This window comes from Melanerpes formicivorus, unplaced genomic scaffold, assembly GCF_026170545.1.
Source record: "Melanerpes formicivorus ecotype bairdi unplaced genomic scaffold, bMelFor1.0.p_v2 SCAF_10, whole genome shotgun sequence".
Classification (NCBI taxonomy): domain Eukaryota; kingdom Metazoa; phylum Chordata; class Aves; order Piciformes; family Picidae; genus Melanerpes; species Melanerpes formicivorus.
The window spans coordinates 24,624,314-24,647,095 of record NW_027142362.1 but is presented as its reverse complement, the minus strand read 5'-3'; the positions used below and the strand labels follow the sequence as shown (position 1 = coordinate 24,647,095).

Sequence of the window (22,782 nt, the reverse complement as noted above, 5' to 3'; positions counted from 1 at the left end):
ATATCTTTGCCATTATGCTTTGCAAACTCTGTAAAACACTAATTGCTCTTCCATTTAAACTTTCCCTCACTCTCCAGTCCATTTGTGTGAGTGTCAATCTTTTGTCCCTCTCGGGGCAATAGAGGATCTGTCCAGCCTTAAACCAAAACAAGGACCATGGAGAAAGCCAGTAGAGAAGGCCCACAGAGAGTCCACAGAGAAAGACCATGGAGAAAGTCAATAAAGCCCAGAGAGAAAGACCATGGAGAAAACCCACAGAGAAAGCACACAAAAAGAGACCACGGAGAAAGCCCACAGAGAAAGCCCATGGAGAAAGTTCACAGAGAGAGCCCACAGAGAGAACCCACAGAGAAAGCCAGTGGAGAAAGCCCCTGGTGCCAGCCCCCAGGCTTTACTCACTGGAGGCTGAAGGGACTGTCTTTTGGTGTGAAGAACATAGCTCCTGCCCTCTTCTCCTCAGTGGCCTGGTTGGGCACCCGGGGCTGCCGGATCCACTCTGCCTTCGAGAAGTGGCTACCTGGGAGGTCCTTGGGGTCCAGAGCTGGTCTGGAATGGTACCGAGGTTCCTGCGCTGCCACCACCTGCCCTTCTCTCCGCTCCATGAACATGCTGACAGGTCTGTCCTTGGGAGCACTGTGGGCTGGAGAGGTGCCCCTGCTCCAAACAGTCAGACCTTTAATGTCTACTAATGAGGCTGGGCTGATCCCTGTGCTGCGGCTGTGCTCTGCTCTGCTCTGGGGGTGCAGGATGAGGACTGACTGCGGCCGGCTGTCTGGTTTTTTGGTCAGCTTGAGGGAGGGCTCCTTCAGTCTGCTCTGCTCAGCCCTCTGCAAAGCCTCCACCCTCCCCTGCTGCTCAAAGGCTTTTCGTTGTCTCTCCAGAATTTCCTTCTGCTGGCGGATCTGCTCCATCATCTCCCTCTCGTTCTGCCGCTGGAGCTGCTTTTGCCGTTCCTCCTTCTCCACATTGAGCCTTTCCAGTCTCTCGATGACAGAGTCTGGGGAATGTGCTGCAGGTGCTGCCCCACGCTCCTCTCTTCCCATGGAGGACTTCTCTTCCTCCTCTCCCAAGGCTCTGGCCTGGTCTGGCTCAGAGTCCTTCCTGAACTCAGAGAACATAATTGTCCTCTCCTCTCTTTCTGCTGCTCTCTTCCTCAAGCTATCCTCCATTAGCTTTGCCTTGTCTTGTGGTGGGATGTAGAAGGTAGGCAGGTTGCTGGAGAGGAAGGCTTCATTTGGATGTGCCTTGTAGGCAGCGTTCTGAGGGTCCCCAGCCACACACTCCCTCCCAGGGAGGACACTAGCAACCTCCAAGCCTGAGGGCATCCTTCTGCAAGCAGGCAAACTGCTGTTGACATCTGCTGCACAGAAAGACCTCTCCTGCAGATGGGCCAGGGGACTGCTAGGTAAATAGTCAGTAGCCAAGGGCTGCGCCTCTTGCTCCTCTGAAAGCAAGGAAATGAGTTTGTTACTTGGGGGATCTTCACAGCTTAACATCTCAAAGCTCCCTTGAGAGCTCTCGCTCTCGGGGGTTCCCTGAGGGGAGTGCAGTGCCTCAGGCAGCAGCTCGGTGGACCAGCGCTGCTCCTCTGACGGGGACAGCCCCCCCGTGGAGCGCACCTTGAGCAGCTCCAGGCTGAACTTGGCCTGCTCCAGCTCACGCATCCTCCGGCTCTCCCTTTTCGCACGAACCACTCTCTTCTGGTTGAGGTCCTCCAGCGACTTGGGCCTCTCCCTCACGGTGACCTCCTCCTCAGCATCCATCCCGCTCTGGCTGCTGGCTCTCTCGTGCCGTTTGTACAGGAAGTCTGCAGCAGCCTCCAGGGGCTCCAGGTGATTCACTCTGTTGTTCTCCATTAGGGATTTGTGCTCCTCCACAGCTTTCACTCGCTCTTCAAACGAGCTGTCCTCCCACTGGGATGGGTCAGAGCCCCTGATCTCCAAAGCAGCATCTTCCTCCAGTCCATCCTCGTCTCTACCTGCCAGGCCGTTCTCCAGCTGCACCTCTTTTAATTGCTGCTCTTTCAAAGCTCTAAACCTGCAGGACAACAGACAAACAGCCATAGTGCCCCTGTGCCCACTCACATACCTGCAAGGCCTGCTGGCATCACATCACCATCACCACCAGTATCATCACCTCACCACCACCAGCACCACCTCACCACCACTAGTATGACCTCACCACCACCAGCACCACGTCACCACCACCATCATCACCGTTCACCACCACTATTATGACCTCACCACCACCAGCACCACGTCACCACCACCATCATCACCGTTCACCACCACTATTATGACCTCAACACCACCAGCACCACATCACCACCATTATGACCTCACCAGCGCCACCTCACCCCCACCAGCACCACATCACCACCAGCACCACCTCACCACTATTATGACCTCACCACCACCACCACCACCTCCCCCCCACCAGCACCACCTCCCCACCATCGCCACCTCACCACCACCAATGCCACATCACCACCATCGCCACCTCACCAACACCACCACCTCACCGCCACCAGCACCTCCCCACCACCATCACCACCTCCCCACCATCGTTATCTCCAAGCAACCCTCCTTGTGCATGTTCAGTTTTTGACCTCCTCTTATGCCATCTCTCCTCCTCAAGGACTGCCCCACCACACCTGTAAGCTCCTCTCATGGTGAGGGCAGCAGCTCCAGCCTCTATCCCCGATCTAGGTTGTTTGTAAGCTGATGGAACCAGGAGATCTTAACCCACTGCACTCCCTCGGCTTCTCCATCTTCACTTCCCTGCCTGGGCTCCCTCTGGTACAGCAAGCAGGGACCTGTGCTCCATGCCAAGAGCACTTTGCAGCTCCCAAATCTTCCCCCTCTATGTCAAGGTGCTCCGTATCTTGCAGGCAGTGCCTCTGGGGAAGGAACCAAGAGCTGCCCCATGGCCAGCAGGAGAAGGCATGGCTGGAAACCCTCTCCCCTTGGCAGCAGCTGGCTCCAGTACCTCATGTGGCTGTGAGGCAGCAAGCAGGGCGCTGAGGCAATTGGAGTTAAAAATAGGCTGCTTAAAGTGGTGCTGCTGCCAGGGCGGGGAAAAGCCCTCATGGGTATTTCTGGCCTGGGCTTTCTGCTGTCTACGTGCTCTGGCTTGAAATAGGCTTTGCTTATTCCAGGAGTAGGGCAGGCAGCTAAATAAACTTCTTTGCTAGAAAGTGTGGAGCAATGAAGGATCAGGGCAGGTCGGGGAAGGGTCAGGGATCCCAGGAAGGGGACACCATCCTCTGCAAGTCACTGCAGCCTGAGCAGTGCCCCAGCTGCTACCAACCACCTCCCTGCTCAACCAGCAACATCAGAATCAAGGAATCATCAAGGTTGGAGAAAACCGTTAAGGTCACTGAGTCCAACCTTAACCCAGCTACCATGACCACCAAACTAGATCCTGATGTGCCATAGCCACAGATCTCTTGAACACCTCCAGGGATGGGGACTCCACTACCTCCCTGGGCAGCCTCTTCCAATCCCTGACCACTCTTGCACCGAAGAAATCTTTTCCTACTCTCCAACCTAACGCTCCCTTGGCACAACCTAAGCTCATTTCCTCTCATCCTATCACTTACTTACTTGGAAGAAGAGCCCAACCCCACCTCGCTCCAACCTCCTTTCAGGGAGCTGCAGAGAGCAATGAGGTTTCTCCCTCAGCCTCCTCTTCTCCAGGCTGAACAACCCCAGGTCCCTCAGCCCTCCAAATCATTACTGCTCTCTCTGGACACACTCCAGCCCCTCCATATCCTTCTCACACTGTGGCTCCCACCAAGTGGTTACTTTGTGGAGGCCAAGGGCATTACCTCTGTCGTGCCAGGTACCCCCTGCAGGCTGCCTGCAGGCCAATGAGCTGGGCCCTGCGGGCAGCGTAGCAGAGCCTGGTGCAGTGCCCTCGCCAGGCTGCCTGGATGGTGGTGGCAGCGGTGTGGCGGCGCCTGCGCTGCTCCCGCCAGCAGCTCTGGATCAGGTGGGCAGCCAGCTGCATCTGCAGGAACCTTCTCCTCTCCAGGAAGCCACGCCAGTGGCTCTGCAGCACGACGGCAGCTCTGCCCAGGACGAGAGGGTCCGGGGAGGGTTCCCCTTGCTTTCGGCTCCGGTAGGTGCGCCAAAACCTCTGCAAACACAGCAGACAGCTCCTGGTAAGGGGCTGTGGAGTAGGGATGTCACAGCACCTCATGCAGCCTCCTCTGCTCTGCCTTCCCAAATTATGATGGAACTAGGAGACAACTCCTGATTGCAAGCTCCTTCATCAGAGAGCAGACCTGATTTTATCCATCAGCTGTATCTGTGTCACAGAAGCCCAGCATGGGGCAGGGTGGAAGGGACCTCTGGGGATCATCCAGTTCACCCCACCCTGCAGGGCACCCACAGCAGCTTGCCCAGCATCACAATGGCCAGGCAGGTTTGGAAGCTCTTCAGAGAAGGAGACTCCAAAACCTCTCTGGGCAGCCTGCTCCAGGGCTCCAGCACCCTCACACCACAGAAGTTTCTCCTCCTATTCAGATAAAACCTCCTGGGTTCCAGTTTGTGCCCATTGCCTCTTGTCCTGTCACCAGGCTCCACTGAGAGGAGTCTGGCCCCAGCCTCTTGCCTCCAGCCCTTCTGTTCTTGCTGAGCATTGCTCAGATCCCCTCTGGGGCTGCTCTTCTCCAGGCTCAACATCCCCAGGGCTCTCAGCCTTTGCTTCTCATACAGCTGCTCCAGGCCCCTCAGCAGCTTTGTAGCCTCCACTGGAATCTCTCCAGTAGTTCCCTGTCTCTCCTGAACTGGGGAGCCCAGAACTGGGCACAGTAGATGTGGCCTACTTGGCCTCAAGGGCACATTGCTGGCTCATGGGGAATTTGTTGCCCAAGAGCACTCCCAGGTCTTTCTCTGCAGAGCTGCTGTCCACCTGTCCTGCTGCAGAAGGTTGTTCCTCCCAGGGTGCAGGACCGTACACCTGCCCTTGTAGGACTTCATGAGGCTCCCCCTGCCCAGATCTCCACCTTGTCCATGTCTGGTTGAATGGCAGCACAGCCTAACAGGGTGTCAGCCACTCCTCCCAGTTTGGTATCATCAGCAAGTAGGCTGAGGGGACTTCCTGTGTTGAAGTCATTGATGAAGATGCTGAAGAACACCGGACCCTGTCCTGACCCACAGTGACCACCATGAGCTACAGGCCTCCAACTAGACTCTGAGCCACCAATAGCAACCCTCTGAGCTCTGCCCTCCAGCCAGGTCCCTGCAGGATTCCTGGACTGCAATATGCAACAAACCCAGGGACTGTCACCTACCTGTATGGTGACTGTGGCTTGCCTCAGGCTGAGGAACTGCCTCCTGCAGAGCAGGCTGCGGAACCAGCGCTGCAGCAGCGTGATGCGGCGCAGCACCTCCTGGTGCAACAGGTCCTGCAGAAGCTGTCGCTCCCTCTCCTTCACAAACACCTGCCCAAAAACAAATCCCAGCACAAACACTAGCATGGAACCCTCACAAGACCAGAAGATGCATGATTTAAACCCCCTGGGTGCTGGAAGCCCAGAAGGAAGGTCAGAAGCTGATGGTAGCTAAGCAACCTGCAATGGGCTTCCGCAGTTTCACCTCTGACCTGCGACTGTCCGAACCCTGAGATACAGAACCAGGGAAAGTGGAATGGTTTGGGTCAGAAGGGCCTTTAAAGATCATCTGGTCCAGCCCCACTCTAGTGAGCAAGGATGAAGATCTTCAGCTAGAGCAGGTTGCTCAGAGGCCCAAACAGCCTGACCTGCAATGGTTCCAGAGCTGGAACATCTATGACCTCTCTGGGACAGGGCTCACCACCTTCAGTGTAAACAATTCCTTCCTTCTCTCCAGTCTGAGTCTCCCTCTTTCAGTTTAAACCATCAGCCCTTGGCCTGTCACAACAGGCCCTGCTCAGAAGTATGTCCCCAGCTTTCTGACTGGCCCCTTGAACCACCAGAAGGTTCTCCCTTGGAGCCTTCTCTTCTCCAGGCAAAATAACCCCAACTCTTCCTCACAGAAAACTTTCACCTTGGTTTGGTGAACTTAGCATCACAGAATCCAGGCCCCAAAATCCACTGGGATTATTTAGACCTTAGCATTATTTGTCTTTTTGTATCCACTGATGGTTTATTTACATTCTACTACTTCTCTGCTCAGGATCTGTGGGAAACTGTCAAGGTACAGCCTAAAACTACCACATCCTCTCATGGAGGATAGACCAGATGTTAAACTGATAAAGAAGAGACACTACACTGGATGTGCACCAAGAGGCCAAGAAAAGGCCTTTTCCCTTCAGGGGAGGCAAAGTGAGAGCTGCTGTATCAAGCCATGGTCCATTAAAGGGTATCCTGTTCACACCAGACCTGGCACTTGTGGTTAACACAAAACAATGATGCTCCTTAACAGTCACACAATTGTTTGGGTTAGAAAAGCTCTTTAAGGTCATCCAGTCCAACCATTCTCTAACTCTGCCAAGGCTGCTGCTAAACTCATGTCCCTCAGCACCACATCTCTGCCTCTTGAGAACACCTCCAGGGATGGGGATTCACCCACCTCCCTGGGCAGCCTGTTCCAGTGTCTTCCCACTCTCACTGTCCAGAATTTCTTCCTCATCTCCAGTCTCAATCTTCCCTCTTCCAGCTTAAAGCCTTTCAGTGATGAAGTTTCTTCTAGTGACCAACCTAAACCTCCATTGGTACAACCTGAGACCATTTCCTCTCTTCCAATCACTTGTTGCTAGGAGGAAGAGCCCAACTGCCGCCCAATAACATTCCAAGCTCCATTTAATCTTTAAAGAAGTCAAGGCAAACTTTCTATCTCTCACTTAAACACCAGTCTGAGGAGAAACATTTACCATTGTTCTTCCAACTTGGTAGTTGTCTGGATCGAGCTGCATCCTCCGGAAGAAGTCCTGGATGTTGTTTTTAGAGGGAGTGATCCCTTGGGGCAGGAGGACATGGAAATGGTTCACAAAATCCTGAGAAGGGAAAGGGGAAAACGCCCAAGGTTTGGTTAGCTTTGTCCTGCTGTCCCCCTTCACAGAACTACAGGTTTGTTTGGGTTGGAAAAGCCCTCCAAGATCATCCAGTCCAGCCAGCAACCCAACCCCACCATGGCCATCAAACCATGGTCCCAGATGCCATGGCCACAGGTTTCTGGAACACCTCCAGGATGGAGACTCCACCCCTCCCTGGGCAGCCTCTTCCAAGCCCTGTCCAAAATCAAGTAAAATACTTTTCTTCCATACAGAATGGGATTGCTCCACTGGCCACACACAATGGGACCTCTTGAATGAGCAGAAGGCCAGAGAGCATTTTACAGAGTGGGGAAAACCAAGGTTTGTCCACATTTGTGGTCTGACAGGAAGCACAGCAAAGCAGGCACCCAGCAACCTTCAAATGTCTGTCAGTGTGGAAGGAGAAGTTTTCTACAACCCACAAGGTCACCTTGAGTGAAAAAATCAGTTTAGGCTGGAAGGGACCTCAGAGATCATCTACTCCAAGATCCTTGCCACAGGCAGGAGACCTCTCAACTAGACTTGGCTGTTCAAGGCCTCATCCAGCCTGGCCTGGAACACCCCCAGGCAGGAGGCATCCACAGCCTCCCTGGGCAACCTGTTCCAGAGTCTCACCACCTCACACTGAAGAACTTGTTCCTCAGCTCCAGTCTAACCCTGCTCTCTCTCAGCTTCAAACCCTTCTCTCTTGTCCTGTCTCTAGATACCCTCAGGTAAAGTCCCTCTGCAGCCTTCCTGTAGGATCCTTTCAGCTATTGGAAGGCAGCTAGAAGGTCTCCTGGAGTCTTGGCTTCCCCTGGCTGAACATCCCCAGCTCTCTTAACCTGTCCTCATAGCAGAGCTGCTCCAGCCCTTGGATCATGCTTGTGGTCTCCTCTGGACTGGCTCCAACAGTTCCATGTCCTTCTCAGCTGGGGACAGCAGAACTACTCCAAAAATGCTCCAAATCCTCAGAAAGCAACTAGGGAAGGGTACCGGCATCTGTACAGCACCTGTTCAGTAACCTCCATGGGTTATTGCTGGGAGGACTGAAAGAGAAGGTATGAGAGGAGAGATCCTCCACAGTAAGGCTGGGATCCAAAACCCAACCCCCATGGAGCAGTTTTCCCTTTGTAAACAGCTGCTGTGCAGGATGCAACATCTGGCCAGAGCTGGCACGAAACCAATCGGCACTGGCAAAGCATGAAAGGCCTGACATGTGCACAAAACCTGGCACAGATCTGGAGAAGAAAGAAACAGGAAAAGCTGAGTAACTCCTGAGCACTTCAGAGGACACCAACCCCCATCCCCATGGGATGCAGCCAGTGCTGACCCGATGGGGCCGGCACCGGCTGATCCCCAGCAGGCACAGAGGAGCTGCGTTTGGATGGGACACAAAACTCACCCTGCTCCTGTCCTCACCCCAGGATGGGACCTGCTGAGGAGCACTGACACCACAGAATCATGTTGGTTGGAATAGCCCTTTCAGATCATGGAGTCCAACCACTCCACCAAGGCTGCTGCTAAGCTGTGGCCTTCAGCACCACAGCTCTGCCTCTTGGAAACACTTCCAGGGATGGGGATTCAATCACCTCCCTGGGCAGCCTGTGCCAGTGCTTGAGAACCCTTTCAGAGAAGAAGTTTCTTTTAATGTCCAACCTAAATCCCTGCTGCAACTTGAGGCTCTTTCCTCTCAAGCCTTCACTTGCTAGTAGGGTAGAGAGACTAATCCCCACCTGGCTCCAGCCTCCTTTCAGGGAGTTGCAGAGAGCAATGAGGCTCTGCTCAGCCCCCTCCAGACTAAACACCCCCAGGTCCTTCAGCTGCTCATCCCCAGCCCTGTTCTCCAGACCCTTCACCAGCTTTGTTGCCCTTCTCTGGACCTGCTCCAGCCTCTCAAGGTCCTTCTTAAGAGTGAGGGAAGTGCCAAAGCTGAATCCAGGAATCAAGGTGTGGCCTCACTGGTAATGAGTACAAGGGGACAATCACTGCCCTGCTCCTGCTGGCCACACTGCTGCTGCTCCAGCCAGGATGCTGGTGGCTTTCTTGGCCACCTGGGCACACCCTGGCTTACATGCAACACCTCCAAGTCATTCTCCACAGGGCAGCTTTCCAACCGCTCTGGGCCAAGCCTGCAGCCTGTGACTGGGCAGCTCATTCCATCCCCCGCCCTGCCCAAGCTATCAGTTCATCCCCTTGAAAAAAACACAAGTTGGAAACACTCAGCATCTCTGACAGGAGTACTTAGAGATGGTGAAAGCCAGAAAAGGTCCCACTCCACCTGGAAGGAGTATTTGCAGCTGTATCCTGACTGGCGAATGCGAACGGTCTCCAGCATCCCTGTGTAGCGCAGCTGCCGCAGCACCAGGCTGTCACTGAACCGCAGGGGCAGCTGGAAGGGGAAAACCAGGACAGCAGTCAGCAAACATCCCCTTGATCTGAGGCCTTGAAGCAGGCAGATGGGGAAATGGAGCCAGCAGATGCATCACAGCTGCACGACCTGCACGTCGGCAGCGCTGGGGGAGGGCAGGGAAGTGGTCCCCAGGAAGTGAACTCAACCCAGCAGGGCTGAACCTCCTTTGCTCCTGAGCAGCCAGCAGATGGAGACTTTCAGACTGGACATAGAATCATAGAATGGTTTGGATTGGAACAGACCTTAAAAGATCAGCCAGTTCCAACACTTCCTACCAGCCCAGGGCAGGGACACCTCCCCCCAGCCCAGGCTGCTCAAGGCCTCATCCAGCCTGGCCTTCAACACCTCCAGGCAGGAGGCAGCCACAGCCTCCCTGGGAAACCTGTGCCAGAGTCTCCCTACCCTCCCTCTAAAGAATTTCTTCCTCTTCTCCAGTCTCAATCTCCCCTCCAAAGGTCTAAATAAAGTTTTTGGAGCCCCAGAACTGAGTAAGACTCCCCAGAAGGCCATGGCTAATGGGTAAGATTGTGAGCAGTTTCACAATCTCCTGGCATAAAGCTTCACCTTGACCTGTCCGGTTAAAGGATTTATCCACTGTGACCTTCATCTTACACTGAGGCTCCTCAGCCCAGGAGCTCAAAGTGAAGAAATATGCTCCATCATTGAGACACAGAATGGGATGGGTTGGAAGGGACCTGCAAAGCTCATCTAGTCCAACCCCCTGCAGCCAGCAGGGACAGCTGCAGCTAGAGCAGGTTGCTCAGAGCCCCAAACAACCTGACCTGCAATGGTGCCAGGGATGGGGCAGCTCCCAGCTCTCTGGGCAGCCTGGGACAGGCTCTCACTACCCTCAGCATCAACAACTTCTTCCTTCTCTCCAGTCTGAGTTTCCCTCTTTCAGTTCATACCCTCAACCCTTGTCCTGTCACAACAGGCTCTGCTCAAAGTCTGTCCCCAGCTCTCTGATCCCCCTTGAAGCACTCAAAGGCCACCACAAGATCTCCCTGGAGCCTTCTCTTCCCCAGGCTGAACCACCCTAAATCTCAGCCTGGCCTCACAGCAGAGGGCTTCCAGCCCTGCCAGCACTGCTGTGGCCTCCTCTGGCACTGTTCCACCATGTCCCTGTCTGTGCTGAGGACAGGAGCTCTTGAAGGCACAGGAACTGGCAGTTCCCGTGTGCCCAAAGATGAGCCCAGGGGAAGGCTCTGGGCCTGGATGAGCAAGCAGCTCCTGGAGGATTTAAGGGGAAAAAAGAGGCTGTATCACCTTTGGAAGGAGGGGAAGGCTTCTCCTGATGTGTTTAAGGAAGCTGTTAGATTATGTAGGAAAAAAAACTAGGGAGGCAAAGGCCCAGCTGGAACTGAAGCTGAACACCTCTGTGAGAGACAATAAAAAGCATTGTTACAAATACATTAACACTAAAAAGAAAGGCAAGAAGAATCTGCACTGCTTATTGGACCTGGAGGGGAACACTGTGGCTGAAGATGAGGAAAAGGCTGAGGTCCTGAACACCTTCTTTGCCTCAATGTTTAACAGCAAGGCAGGAGTTCAGGACAAGTGGCCTCCTGAGCTGGGCAATGGGGTCAGGGAGCAGTGTAGTGCCCTGGAAATCCATGAGGAATTAGTTCAGGACCTGCTGAGCCACTTGGACACTCACAAGTCCATGGGACCGGATGGGATCCATCCTAGGGTGCTGAGAGAGCTGGCAGATGAGCTGCCAAGCCACTCTCCATCATTTTCCTCCAGTCCTGGCTCACTGGAGAGGTCCCAGGGGACTGAAACTGGCCAGTGTGGTCCCCATCCATAAGAAGGGTTGGATGGAGGAACCTGGAAACTCCAGGCCTGGCAGCCTGACCTCAGTGCCAGGGAAAGTGATGGAGCAGATTATCCTGGGGGCAATAACTGTGCACCTGAAGGGTGGCCAAGGGCTCAGGTCCAGCCAGCATGGATTTAGGAGGGGCAGGTCCTGCCTGAGCAACCTGATCTCCTTCTATGATCAGGTGACTGCCTGGTGGCTGTGGGGCAGGCTGGGGATGTGGTCTGCCTGGGCTTCAGCAAGGCCTTTGACACTGTCCCCCACAGCAACCTCCTGGCCAAGCTGTCAGCCCCTGGCTGGGACAGCAGCTCTCTGAGCTGGGTTAGGAACTGGCTGGAGGCTGAGCCCAGAGAGTGGTGGTGAATGGTGCCACAGCCAGCTGGCAGCCAGGCACCAGTGGTGTGCCCCAGGGAGCAGTGCTGGGCCCTGTGCTCTTTAACATCTTCATTGATGATCTGGAGGAGGGCATTGAGTCAGTCCTCAGCAAGTTTGCAGCTGACACCAAGCTGGGAGCAGATGTTGGTCAGTCAGAGGGCAGAAGGGCTCTGCAGAGGGACCTCGACCGACTGGACAGATGGGCAGAGGCCAACAGGATGGCATTCAACAAGTCCCAGTGCCAGGGGCTGCACTTTGGCCACAGCAACCCCAGGCAGAGCTCCAGGCTGGGGTCAGAGTGGCTGAGAGCTGCCAAACAGAGAGGGACCTGGGGGGTGCTGATTGACAGCTGCCTGAACATGAGCCAGCAGTGTGCCCAGGGGGCCAAGAAGGCCAAGGGCATCCTGGCCTGCATCAGGAACAGTGTGGCCAGCAGGAGCAGGGAAGTCATTGTGTCCCTCTACTCTGCATTGGTTAGGCCACACCTTGAGGCCTGTGTCCAGTTCTGGGCTCCTCAGTTTCAGAAGGACATTGAGAGACTTGAAGGTGTCCAGAGAAGGGCAAGGAGGCTGGGGAGGGGTCTGGAGCACAGCCCTGTGAGGAGAGGCTGAGGGAGCTGGGGTTGCTTAGCCTGGAGGAGGCTCAGGGGAGACCTTCTTGCTCTCTGCAACTACCTGAAAGGTGATTGTAGCCAGGAAGGGGTTGGTCTCTTCTCCCAGGCAACCAGCACCAGAACAAGAGGGCACAGTCTCAAGCTGTGCCAGGGGAAGTTTAGACTCGAGGGGAGGAGAAAGTTCTTTACAGAGAGTCATTCGCCATTGGGATGTGCTGCCCAGGGAGGTGGTGGAGTCCCCATCCCTGGAGGTGTTGCAGAGGGGATTGGATGTGGCCCTTGGTGCCATGGTCTAGTCATGAGGTCTGTGGTGACAGGTTGGACTCTATGATCCTTGAGGTCTCTTCCAACCTTAGTGATACTGTGTGATTCCAGAGCTGCCCCAGCACTGCAGGGAGACCTCAGAAGAGCAGTGCTTGGTGCTAGCTCATCTCCAGCTTTGTCCCCACCAGCACTCTGAGCTGCTCTCCAGCCCTTCACCCCCAGCCTGTGCTGAAGGTTGTGCAACCCAGGTGCAGGACCCTGCACTTGGCCTTGCTGAACCTCCTGAGGTTTACAGAGGCCCAAGTCTGAAGCTTGCCCAGGTCCCTCTGAAAGCATCCTGTCCCTGTGGTGTGTCACCTGCAGCACCTGTGCCACCTGTAAACCTGCTGAGGGTGCAGGTGATGCTGCTGCCTGCAGCACTGAGGATGACACTGAACAGCACTAGTGCCACTGTGGAGCCCTCAGGCAGTGTGGGTAATGGAGGCTACTCTGTTTTTATCTACAGCAGCTTGCTTTGCAAGGAGCTCAGAAAGAGCACAGCTGAATTCTGGGCTTTTTCTACTGTGGGTGGCAGGAGCTTCACAGGAGTCCTATTCCTTGACTGAACCTCAGTATCTTTGCCACAGAAATTCAACTCACACCATAACTGCAAGAAGCATCAATGTGGTTTATCCAGAGCAACACTCCCCTGGTCCCATCCATGCTTCCCATATCACACACAGGGGAAGATCTAAATCCAACTTGATTGGGGAGGGGGGAGGGGATTTCTGCTCTTTTTAACCCCCTGGGGAAATGTCCACAGCATTCCCAAGATGATTATTGGCAGCACTGCTTTCCCAGGGTCAGGATTTACCTTTTCAGCATTGGATCGAATGCATTTGACAAAGTAAGGTTCTGCTTGGCCAAGGGTCTCCATCAGCTTGTTGAGTGATGCCTGCAACAGAGAAGATAACTTCAGCTGGCAAATGGAGAAGAGACAACAATGAAGAAGAAAGACCTAAGCATTTAAATCAGAAAACAAAACTCCCATGGGAACAAATGTTGAGTAAAGCAGGCAGATAGGACAAGGGTCCCCAAGATCAGACTGCTTTGGGTTGGAGAGTACCTCTGAAGGTCATTGAGATCACAATGAGTGTTTCAGCCCAAGCAGCCTGGCTGACTTTTGTCTTTGCACCAACAAGTTATAGAATCATAGAATTGTTTCAGTCCTCCAGGCTCACCCAGTCCAACCAGCAACCCAACCCCCCCATGGCCATCAAACCATGACCCCAAACCATGGCCACAGGTTTCTGGAACACCGCCAGGGATGGGGACTCCACCACCCCCTTGGGCAGCCTCTTCCAATCCCTGACCACTCCTGCAGCAAAGACGTTTTTCCTCCTCTCCAACCTAAGCCTCCCCTGGCACAATTCCAGGCCACTGCCTCTCCTTCAGTCACCTGAGACTAGGGAGCAGAGCCCAGCTCCCACCTCACTGCAGCTTCCTCTCAGGGAGCTGCAGAGAGCAATAAGCTCAGCCTCCTCTTCTCCAGGCTAAACACCCCCAGCTCCTCTTCCCCAGCCCTGTTCCCCTTCCCCAGCTTTGTTTCCCTTCTCTGGACCTGCTCCAGCCTCTCAATCTCCTTATGGGAGTGAGGAGCCCAAAACTGAATCCAATAGGTAGAGGTCACCCTAATGCTGGGCTGGATTTTGAGATCTCTGGTTTGACCTTTTCACAGCAGCGACCAAAGCCACATCCTGCTCCACACCACCAAGGCTCTTACAGACACAGGTGGGAGATCCAAGACGAGTCTTTACACCTTGCACCAAGCAATCCCTGATGGTTCTTAAACACAAATCAAGTTTTCCTTTCCCAGAAGTGGCTCTACAGAATGGCTCAGGTTGGAAGGAACCCCAGAGACCATCTGCTCCAACCCACCTGCCCTGGGTAGGGAGGGACACCTCTCAACTAGACTCCATGCAGCTCTTATCCCAGATTTTTCATGGTCAAAACCCTTCTGCTGGTCTAAAAATGTTTCTTTCTGAGAGGTTGGCAAAGGGAAGATCCTTGGATCTACAACGAGCTTTGAAGCCTGTGAACCCTAAACCCTTCCCAGCTGTTTTGTGAGAACAGCTTCAGTGCTGCCATATTCCCTGTCCTCTGCTGCTGCTGAGGTGCCCAGCTGTGATCACTGAGGGCTTTCCACACTCCTGTTTTTCCTATTTCCCCTTATTTCCACACCAAGACCAAAGGCCTAGCCTACAAAAATGGATTCCCATTGGCATCACCTGGAGACCTTCCTCCACCTCACCAATCTGTGACTCCTCTGCCAGCCTGTGGCTCTTTGAACAGGAAGGTGCTGAAAGCTGGAGCCTGCTGAGTCAGCCTGTGGCTGGCAGGGCTCCTGGGCTCTGTTTTATTTTGCTGTCCTAGAAATGCTTTGAGAAGCTCAAAGTGCTGAGTGTGTCACTGCCATGGCAGCAGCAGCAGCTCCAGAGCTGCTTGCTCCTGATTTTAACAGCACTTAAAATTCAGCTGGGTAAGAGCTGGAGTGGAGCATGTTTACTCTGCTCTGCTGAGACACCTCCTTGAGTTCTGAGTCCAGTTCTTACGTTCCCAGCACAAGAGGGACACAGAACTGCTAAAGCAAGGCCAGAGGAGGCCACAAAGGTGATCCAAGGTCTGGAGCAGCTCTGCTATAAGGACAGGCTGAGGGAGCTGGGGCTGTTCAGCTTAGAGATCAGAAGACACTGGGGAGACCTTAGAGCTGCCTTCCAATAGCTGAAGGGATCCTACAGAAAGGCTGCAGAGGGACTTCTCATGAGGGTGTCTAGAGACAGGACAAGAGAGAATGGTTTGAAGCTGAGAGAGAGCAAGGTTAGAATGAAACTTAGGAAGAACTTCTTCAGAGGAGGGTGGTGAGACTCTGGAACAGGTTGTCCAGGGAGGCTGTGGAATCTCCAAGCCTGGAGGTGTTCAAAGCCAGGCTAGATGGGGCTTTGAGCAATGTAGTGGAATAAGAAGTGTCCCTGCTCATGCAGGGGGGCTTGGAACTAGAAAATCTTTAAGGTCCCATCCAACCCAACCCATTCCAGGATTCTATGACATGAGCAAGCAGCATCTAGCTCCAGATCTACTTGCAGGAAGTATTTTCTTCTGATCATTTGAAAGACATCTTCATAGGAAGCCTTTCATGGGCAGAAAAATGCATCCACATCAAGGGTCTGGGGAAGGGGATGGGATGGGTCCCACCCAGATGCAGTGCAGCTGCACCACACATGTCTGAACTGTGCCCATCACTCCCATCCTAGGGAGCAGCAGGAAGGCCAGGCTGGCATGCTCCTGGTTTGCTTACATGCAGACCAAAATCACTCAAGGAAAGAAAGGAGAGGGAGAGGAGAGGGAGAGGGAGAGGGAGAGGGAGAGGGAGAGAGGGGAGAGGGAGAGGGAGAGGGGAGAGGGGAGAGGGAGAGGGAGAGGGAGAGGGAGAGGGAGAGGGAGAGGGAGAGGGAGAGGGAGAGGGAGAGGGAGAGGGAGAGGGAGAGGGAGAGGGAGAGGGAGAGGAGAGGGAGAGGGAGAGGGAGAGGGAGAGGGAGAGGGAGAGGGAGAGGGAGAGGGAGAGGGAGAGGGAGAGGGAGAGGGAGAGGGAGAGGGAGAGGAGAGGGAGAGGGAGAGGAGAGGGAGAGGGAGAGGAGAGGGAGAGGAGGGGGAGAGGAGAGGGAGAGGAGAGGGAGAGGAGAGGGAGAGGAGAGGGAAAAAAAAAAAGGTAAAATAAAGAAACTAAAGCAAAATAAACCCAAACAAAAATTAAAAAGCAAACCCAATGAAATAAAATTAAATAAAATAAGCCAAAGCAAAACACACCAAAATGAACTAAAACAAATCAGAAATGAAATAAAATTAAACCAAGCAAAGCAAAGCAAAGTAAGCTAAAACAAAGCAAAATAAACCAAAATGAAAAGAAACAAAAAGAAAAGAGACAAAATATCACGAGGAAGGGGGGGGGAGAGGGGAAGGGAGAGGGGGAAGAGGAAGGGAGAGTGGGAGGGAGGGGGAGAGGGAGAGGAGGGGGAGGGGGAGAGGGAGGGATGAGAGGGAGGGAGGGGTGAGAGGGAGGGGGGAGGGGGAGGGGGGAGAGGGAGGGAGAGAGGGAGGGAGGGGGAGAGGGAGAGGGAGAGGGAGAGGGAGAGGGAGAGGGAGAGGGAGAGGGAGAGGGAGAGGGAGAGGGAGAGGGAAAGGGAGAGGGAGAGGGAGAGGGAGAGGGAGAGGGAGAGGGAGAGGGAGAGGGAGAGGGAGAGGGAGAGGGAGAGGGAGAGGGAGAGGGAGAGGGAGAGGGGAGGGAGAGGGAGAGAGGGAGGGGAGGGGGAGAGGGAGGGGAAGAGGAAGGGGGAGAAGGAGGGGAGGGGGAGGGGGAGAAGGAGGGGGAGAAGGAGGGGGAGGGGGAGGGGGAGGGGGAGAAGGAGGGGAGAAGGAGGGGAGGGGGAGGGGGAGAAGGAGGGGGAGAAGGAGGGGAGGGGGAGGGGGAGGGGGAGGGGGAGGGGGAGAAGGAGGGGAGAAGGAGGGGAAGGGGAGGGGGAGAGGTAGGGGGAGGGGGAGGGGGAGAGGGAGGGGGAGAGGGAGGAGAAGGGGGAGGAGAAGGGGGAGGAGGAAGGGGGATGGGGAGGGGGATGGGGAGGGGGGAGAAGGAGGGAAGTGGGGCCCCAGGGACTGAAAGGCCTTTGCCTAAGTGCTGCTGACAGCTGGGGCAGCAGAGTGCTGCCGGCACTGGAGCTGGTGGAGCAGGCTCAGCCCCAGCCCCTCAGGCCACGGCAGGAGCAGTTCCCTTCCCTCCTGCCTGTGGCAGATGGTTGGGGCACTCTCTGCCATCTGCTCCTGAGGGCGCCTGAAGGATAGGCGAGGCCTTGGCATTAACCCTGTGCCCTGCTCCCCAGCCCCCTGCCTGCTCAACTTCCCAGCCACCCACTTGGGCAGCAGCTGGACTTGGACTTGGAGTGGCATTGCCCCGGGGCTAGAGAGGGCAGCAGCCTTCGCTGGAGGTACCACCTGCTCCTGGGCTGGGAGCTAGGGAAAATGAACCTACTGAATCTATAAATGTGAATCTACAGAATCTATAAAATTGAATCCATAAAAATGTATCTGTAAAAAGTCATTGACACAAATTAATCTCTTTTAAAAATTACTCTTAAAAATTGATTGGCAGCACTAATTAATCTATAAAATATGCATTAAAAGTAAGCTATAAAGTTAATCTAACAATAATCTCCACTAATGAATCCATACCACTTATCCATCAAAATCAAGCTATAAAATTAATCTACAGTATTTAATCTAACAAATTAATCTATGAGCTTAATCTAGAAATGAATCCAGATGACCCTATTAAAAATGAATCTATTCAAACCCAATCTAGTCAACATTACTCCACGCAAACCAATCTATAAACTCTTTTAACCTCTGCTTCAGGCTCTGGGTGCCCAAGCTGCAGCTCGGGGCTGGTTCCAAGCCCTGTGATCCAGCCCTGCTCCTGCAGCATCCCCTCAGCTCCTGCCTGAAGATTACCCTCAGCAGAGGAGTGCTTAAAGCCCAGAGGAGACAGAGCAGCTGCAGGCTACTGCTCAAGCATTAGCAGCACTCAGCACCCCACACCCCACCACCCCTGTGTGACAGCAGTCAGATGTTTCCTGCCTGTGACCCACTTCCATCAGCTGCAATTTTATTGGCCTGCTCTTGACAAAAAAAACCCAAAACAAAACAACCCAGAGACCTGGCTGGCTGCTCTCTGCTGAAATTGCTTCTCTCTGCCTGAAAAAGGAGCAGGCAGCCCCTGAGCACACGGCGAGGAAGGCAGGGAGCAGGCAGTGTAGGCAGCTGCCAGCATAGGCAGCAGGCTTTGGGCTCTGCTCCCCTCCTGAATGCTGTGCCCCCATGAGTGACCACAGAGCATGGAGTCTGTGCTGGGTTAACTCCCCCTGCTCTGCCTTCCCATTTCTTTCCTTCTCAAAACCAATGACCCAACTCCATCTCCTCCTGACTTCCTGCTTGGAACTGAGTCCTTCATTAAGGGCAAATATGAGTAGGAGCCCTGTGTGCTGGGGTGATTCATATGGAGCTGTTTAAAAAGCCTGGCAGTGCAGAAACCAACCAGAGTTGGCTGCAGATGTTCCCGAGTGTCTAGTAGAAGTGTCCCTGCCCAGGGCAGGGGAGTTGGAACCAGATGATCTTTAAGGTTCCTTCCAACCCAACACATTCTATGATTCTATGTTAAGTAAAATGAAGGCTGGAGAGCCTGGTGCTTGTCTCAGGGGGCACCCAGAGCTGCCTCCACTTCAGTAAGGTTTGATTGACTTCCATCCAAAGCTGGATGTGTGGTGGGCACAGCTGCTACATGGTCAAATGATTGCTGGGCAGCATCAGAGGGTGCTAAGGAGCAGGGTGCTGGAGGGATCTGCATGCCTGCAGGGGGGTTGCTGGGGGCTGCACTTGGGTCACAACAACCCCAGGAATGCTCCAGGCTGGAAAGGAACCTGGTGGAAAAGGAGCTGGTGGAAAAGGTGCTGGTTGACAGCTGGCTGAAAAAGATGGCCAAGAAGGCCACCAGTATCCTGGCCTGCCCTAGGTGCCCCTGCAGGCAGGCTGCACTCGACGATCTCCAGAGGTCCCTTCCAACCCCTACCATGCTGTGATTCTCTGGTTCTGTGATTCCCCCCTGGTAGCCACCATCACTCTTGTTTCTCTCCACTGACACTGTTCAGACATCTGTGAGGTGTCTCCCAGCTTACCTGAGCCACCCCCTCAGCTGCATTTATGTCATAAAGGGTGGTGAGGATGGGACAGGACAGTGCCTGCAAGTGTCCTCCTAGCAAGCACAGGGACCCAGAGCAGGCATTGGCTTTTCATTCACCTCTTTGTATCAGAGGCAAAGGAGTGAGAGATGAAACAGCCTCAGGTTGTGCCAGGGGAGGTGTAGGTTGGACATGAGGAATCAATTTCTTCCCCACAAGATGCCAATTTCTTCCTCATTTGAGTGTCCAGAGGGAGGGGCCAGGCTCTGCTCAGTTGCAGCCTGGGACAGGACAAGGAGTAAGGGATGCAAAATGCAGCACAGGAGGTTCCACCTCAACATGAGAAGAAACTTCTGCATTGTGAGGGTCCCAGAGCCCTGGAGCCCTGCCCAGAGATGTTGTGGAGTCTCCTTCTCTGGAGCCTTTCCAGCCCCATCTGGATGTGTTCTGTGTGACCTGTGCTGGATTCTGTGCTCCTGCTCTGGCAGGGGGTTGGACTCAAAAGATCTCTAGAGGTCCCTTCCAACCCCTACCATCCCTGTGAGCCTGTAACAAGGACTGTCAAGCCCTGGATCAGGCTGCCCAGGGAAGTGGCTGAGTCATTGTCCCCAGAGGGATTGAAAAGTTGTGGAGATGCAGTGCTGAGGGCTGTGGTTTAGCACCAGACTTGGTAAGTGTTGGGTTAATGGTTGGACTTGAAGATCTTAAAGGTTTTTCCTAGCCTAATGGATGCCCTGGGTCTGTGGTTACCTGGAACTGGGCACTGATGCTGGGTGGCTTCTTCTTCTTATGGAGATGGAGGAGAGATTTGGTAATGCGGTCGTGCAGTGTCAGGTTGGTGAGGTGCTTGAGGGACTTCACATCCAGCATGTGCTGTGGGGAAAGGGACAGATTCTGTTTGTCCATGAGAAATCCAAGGAGAAGGAGATCTTATCAGCATGCTACCTGCTGCACCCCTCCTCATAAGCTCTGCTGGGCTTCCCCAGGTGACCACCTCTTAGAGTTTGCAACTCAAATTTAGCTGTAAGCGGAATTTTTCCCAGGGTTTGGACAATTCCAGAGGGGAGGACTTCTCAGAGTTTACCATCCCTGCAGATATTCGAGGAGAGGCTCAAGAGGGCTCTGAGCAACCTGATCTAACTGAGGATGTCCCTGCTGACTGCAGAGGGAGTTGGACTGGATGAACTTCAGAGGCCCCTTCCAACCCAAACCAAGCTCACAAATCTGTGAGTCCCTAAGTCCATCTAATTCAACTGGTCTGAAGAATAAACAGCAGATAGGTTAAAATCATTCCATGGGAGCACTGAAAGCCTTCTATCTTGCAGCAGAGTTTGTTTGCTCTCTTTGTCTGCTGGCTCTGGGCTGCTCACTCTGCTTTGCCTTTTGCGCTGTGCTGTACTCCCCCTGACCTTGGGCTTCTCTGTGCTACTTCTCTAAAGGTACAGGGGAGGCCAAGAAGCAGCCTGTGGTTTGCGCAGCTGTCTTGGGGCCCTCTGCCCCCAAGAAGGGACACAGGGGGTGCTGAGAGGCAGCCTGTGGTTTGTATAGTTGTCTTGGGGCCCTTTTTCCCCAGGAGGGGACAAAAAGCTGAATCAAAGGTACAGGGGGGTCCTGTGCTGTTGTTGTTAAGCTGTGTATATAGATATATGTAAATACATTTTGGAGATGTTTATTGCCCTCTATACTGTTGGATTTAGTTTCTTGGATTTAGTTTCACTTCCAAAGTCTGAGTGTGGTGAGATATTCAGAAGGTCAATCTCATCCTGAGCTGCATCAAAAGCAGTATTGCTAGCAGAGCCAGAGAGGTGATTCTGCCACTTTGCTCTGCTGAGAACTCTGTGTCCAGCTCCTCAGTACAGGAGGGACTTGGACCTGATGGAGAGGGTCCAGAGGAGGCCACAAAAATGATCAGGGGGCTGAAGCAGCTCTGCTGTGAGGACAGGCTGAGGGAGCTGGGGGTGTTCAGCCAAGGAGACCTAATAGCAGCCTGCCAGTACCTGAAGGGGACTACAGGAAGGATGGAGAGAGACTGTTTGCAAAGGCCTGCAGGGACAGGACCAGGGGCAATGGCTTCAGACTAGAGCAGAGCAGATTCAGATTGGATGTTAGGAACACATTCTTCACTATGGTGGAACACTTGAACAGGTTACCCAGGGAGGTGGTTGGGGTCCCACCCCTGGAGATATTCAAGGTGAGGTTCAACAAGGCCCTGGGCAACCTGATCTAGGTGGGGATGTCCCTGCTGACTGCAGGGGGGTTGGGCTGGATGACATTTGGAGGTCCCTTCCAGCCTGGACAATTCTATGATTTGCTCCCCGGGGCAGATTTACTGACAGAAAAATGGCTGGGGGGGTCTACCTCAACCCACAACACCTACCTCATCTCAATGGGAAACACCAAGGGACAGCCTGAACTGCAGCTCTGCTCTGTTGGGCTGGAGCCACATCTCCCAGGCCACCTTCTTCTGAGCTCCTGAGGATCAGCCAAGGGCATTTTGGACCATGGGAAATTTGGCTGCAGACCAACTACTGACTGCTAAGGAGCAGCTCATCCATTAACTGCATCTGTGCCTCTCCAGGGGCAATGTGCACTCAGAGAGGAGTAAACCCCGAGGTTGCTCCTCCTGGTCCTCCACTCCTGACCACTGAAGCAGCACCACCAAGGACCCCAAGAAGCATTATTTGTTTAGATACAGCAGATCTCTCAGCATGACTTAAAACACAGCAAATGCAGTCAAGATGGAGGGAAACAACACAACAGGCAAGCCTGCTGCCTGCCAGGTACCAGCCCCCTGGCAGAACCTCCTCACTCCTTGTGGTTTAGAGCTGAAATAACCAAAATTCACCAGCAGGTTTAACTCCTCCTTTCCAGCAGGAGTTAAACAGGAGCCAGGGCAGGATGCAAGAGCTCCTATTCCCAGCTCAAATCAGGGCCCTGAGAAGAGCAGAGCTAACCAGGGTCTGGATGTAGACACAAGCAGTCTCCTCACCCCCATCAGTATCTCATCCCTGTCCCTACAGTCCTAAGCCAAGCAAGGTAGAGATGCTGCTGCTTGCTCACCTTTGGGAGATTTGGTTTGGCTTTGAAGTTCTTATTTCGCCTGGGGAGGTAACAAAGGGCTGAGATTAATCCACATGTGCAGAAGGGAGGAGATGATCAGACAGGCCCTACCAAAACCCCTTTCAACAGCTGCTGCCCACAACCTGCACCAAAACTGGGCTGTTTCTGCCTGCTGCAGGCTGGCTCTGCACATATCCTGGCACAGGCTAGAAAGGAAGGTGTCCTGCCAGAGGGACTCCTTGGGCTGGAAATATGATGTGCAGTGTGGGCAGAGTGAGGGACTGCTGGTGTGGAAGGCCTCAGCCACCCTCCTGCATTACCTCCAGCCACCCTGGTGATGTTCTCTGAACCGTCTGATGAGGCTGCAGCATGAATCAGCAACATCTTAGCATCAGTTCCCCACCTGATGTGTAATGGAAACGTTGCTAGCATGTCGGAAAATGTGGCCACACAACAGTGCTGGCAGCTCTTGGGACTGCTC

General features: G+C 53.9%; 1 protein-coding gene across 1 annotated transcript in view; it reads right to left on the bottom strand.

The window, feature by feature from the left end:
• The window catches only part of MYO9A (myosin IXA), a 259,426-nt gene that overhangs the window by 48,015 nt on the left and 188,629 nt on the right, over nucleotides 1-22,782 (bottom strand). Inside the window, 8 exon segments of the mRNA XM_068144334.1 lie at nucleotides 400-2,037; nucleotides 3,830-4,140; nucleotides 5,300-5,449; nucleotides 6,859-6,981; nucleotides 9,281-9,391; nucleotides 13,334-13,414; nucleotides 19,992-20,114; nucleotides 22,302-22,341. Of these exon segments, the coding sequence (XP_068000435.1) occupies nucleotides 400-2,037; nucleotides 3,830-4,140; nucleotides 5,300-5,449; nucleotides 6,859-6,981; nucleotides 9,281-9,391; nucleotides 13,334-13,414; nucleotides 19,992-20,114; nucleotides 22,302-22,341 (2,577 nt within the window).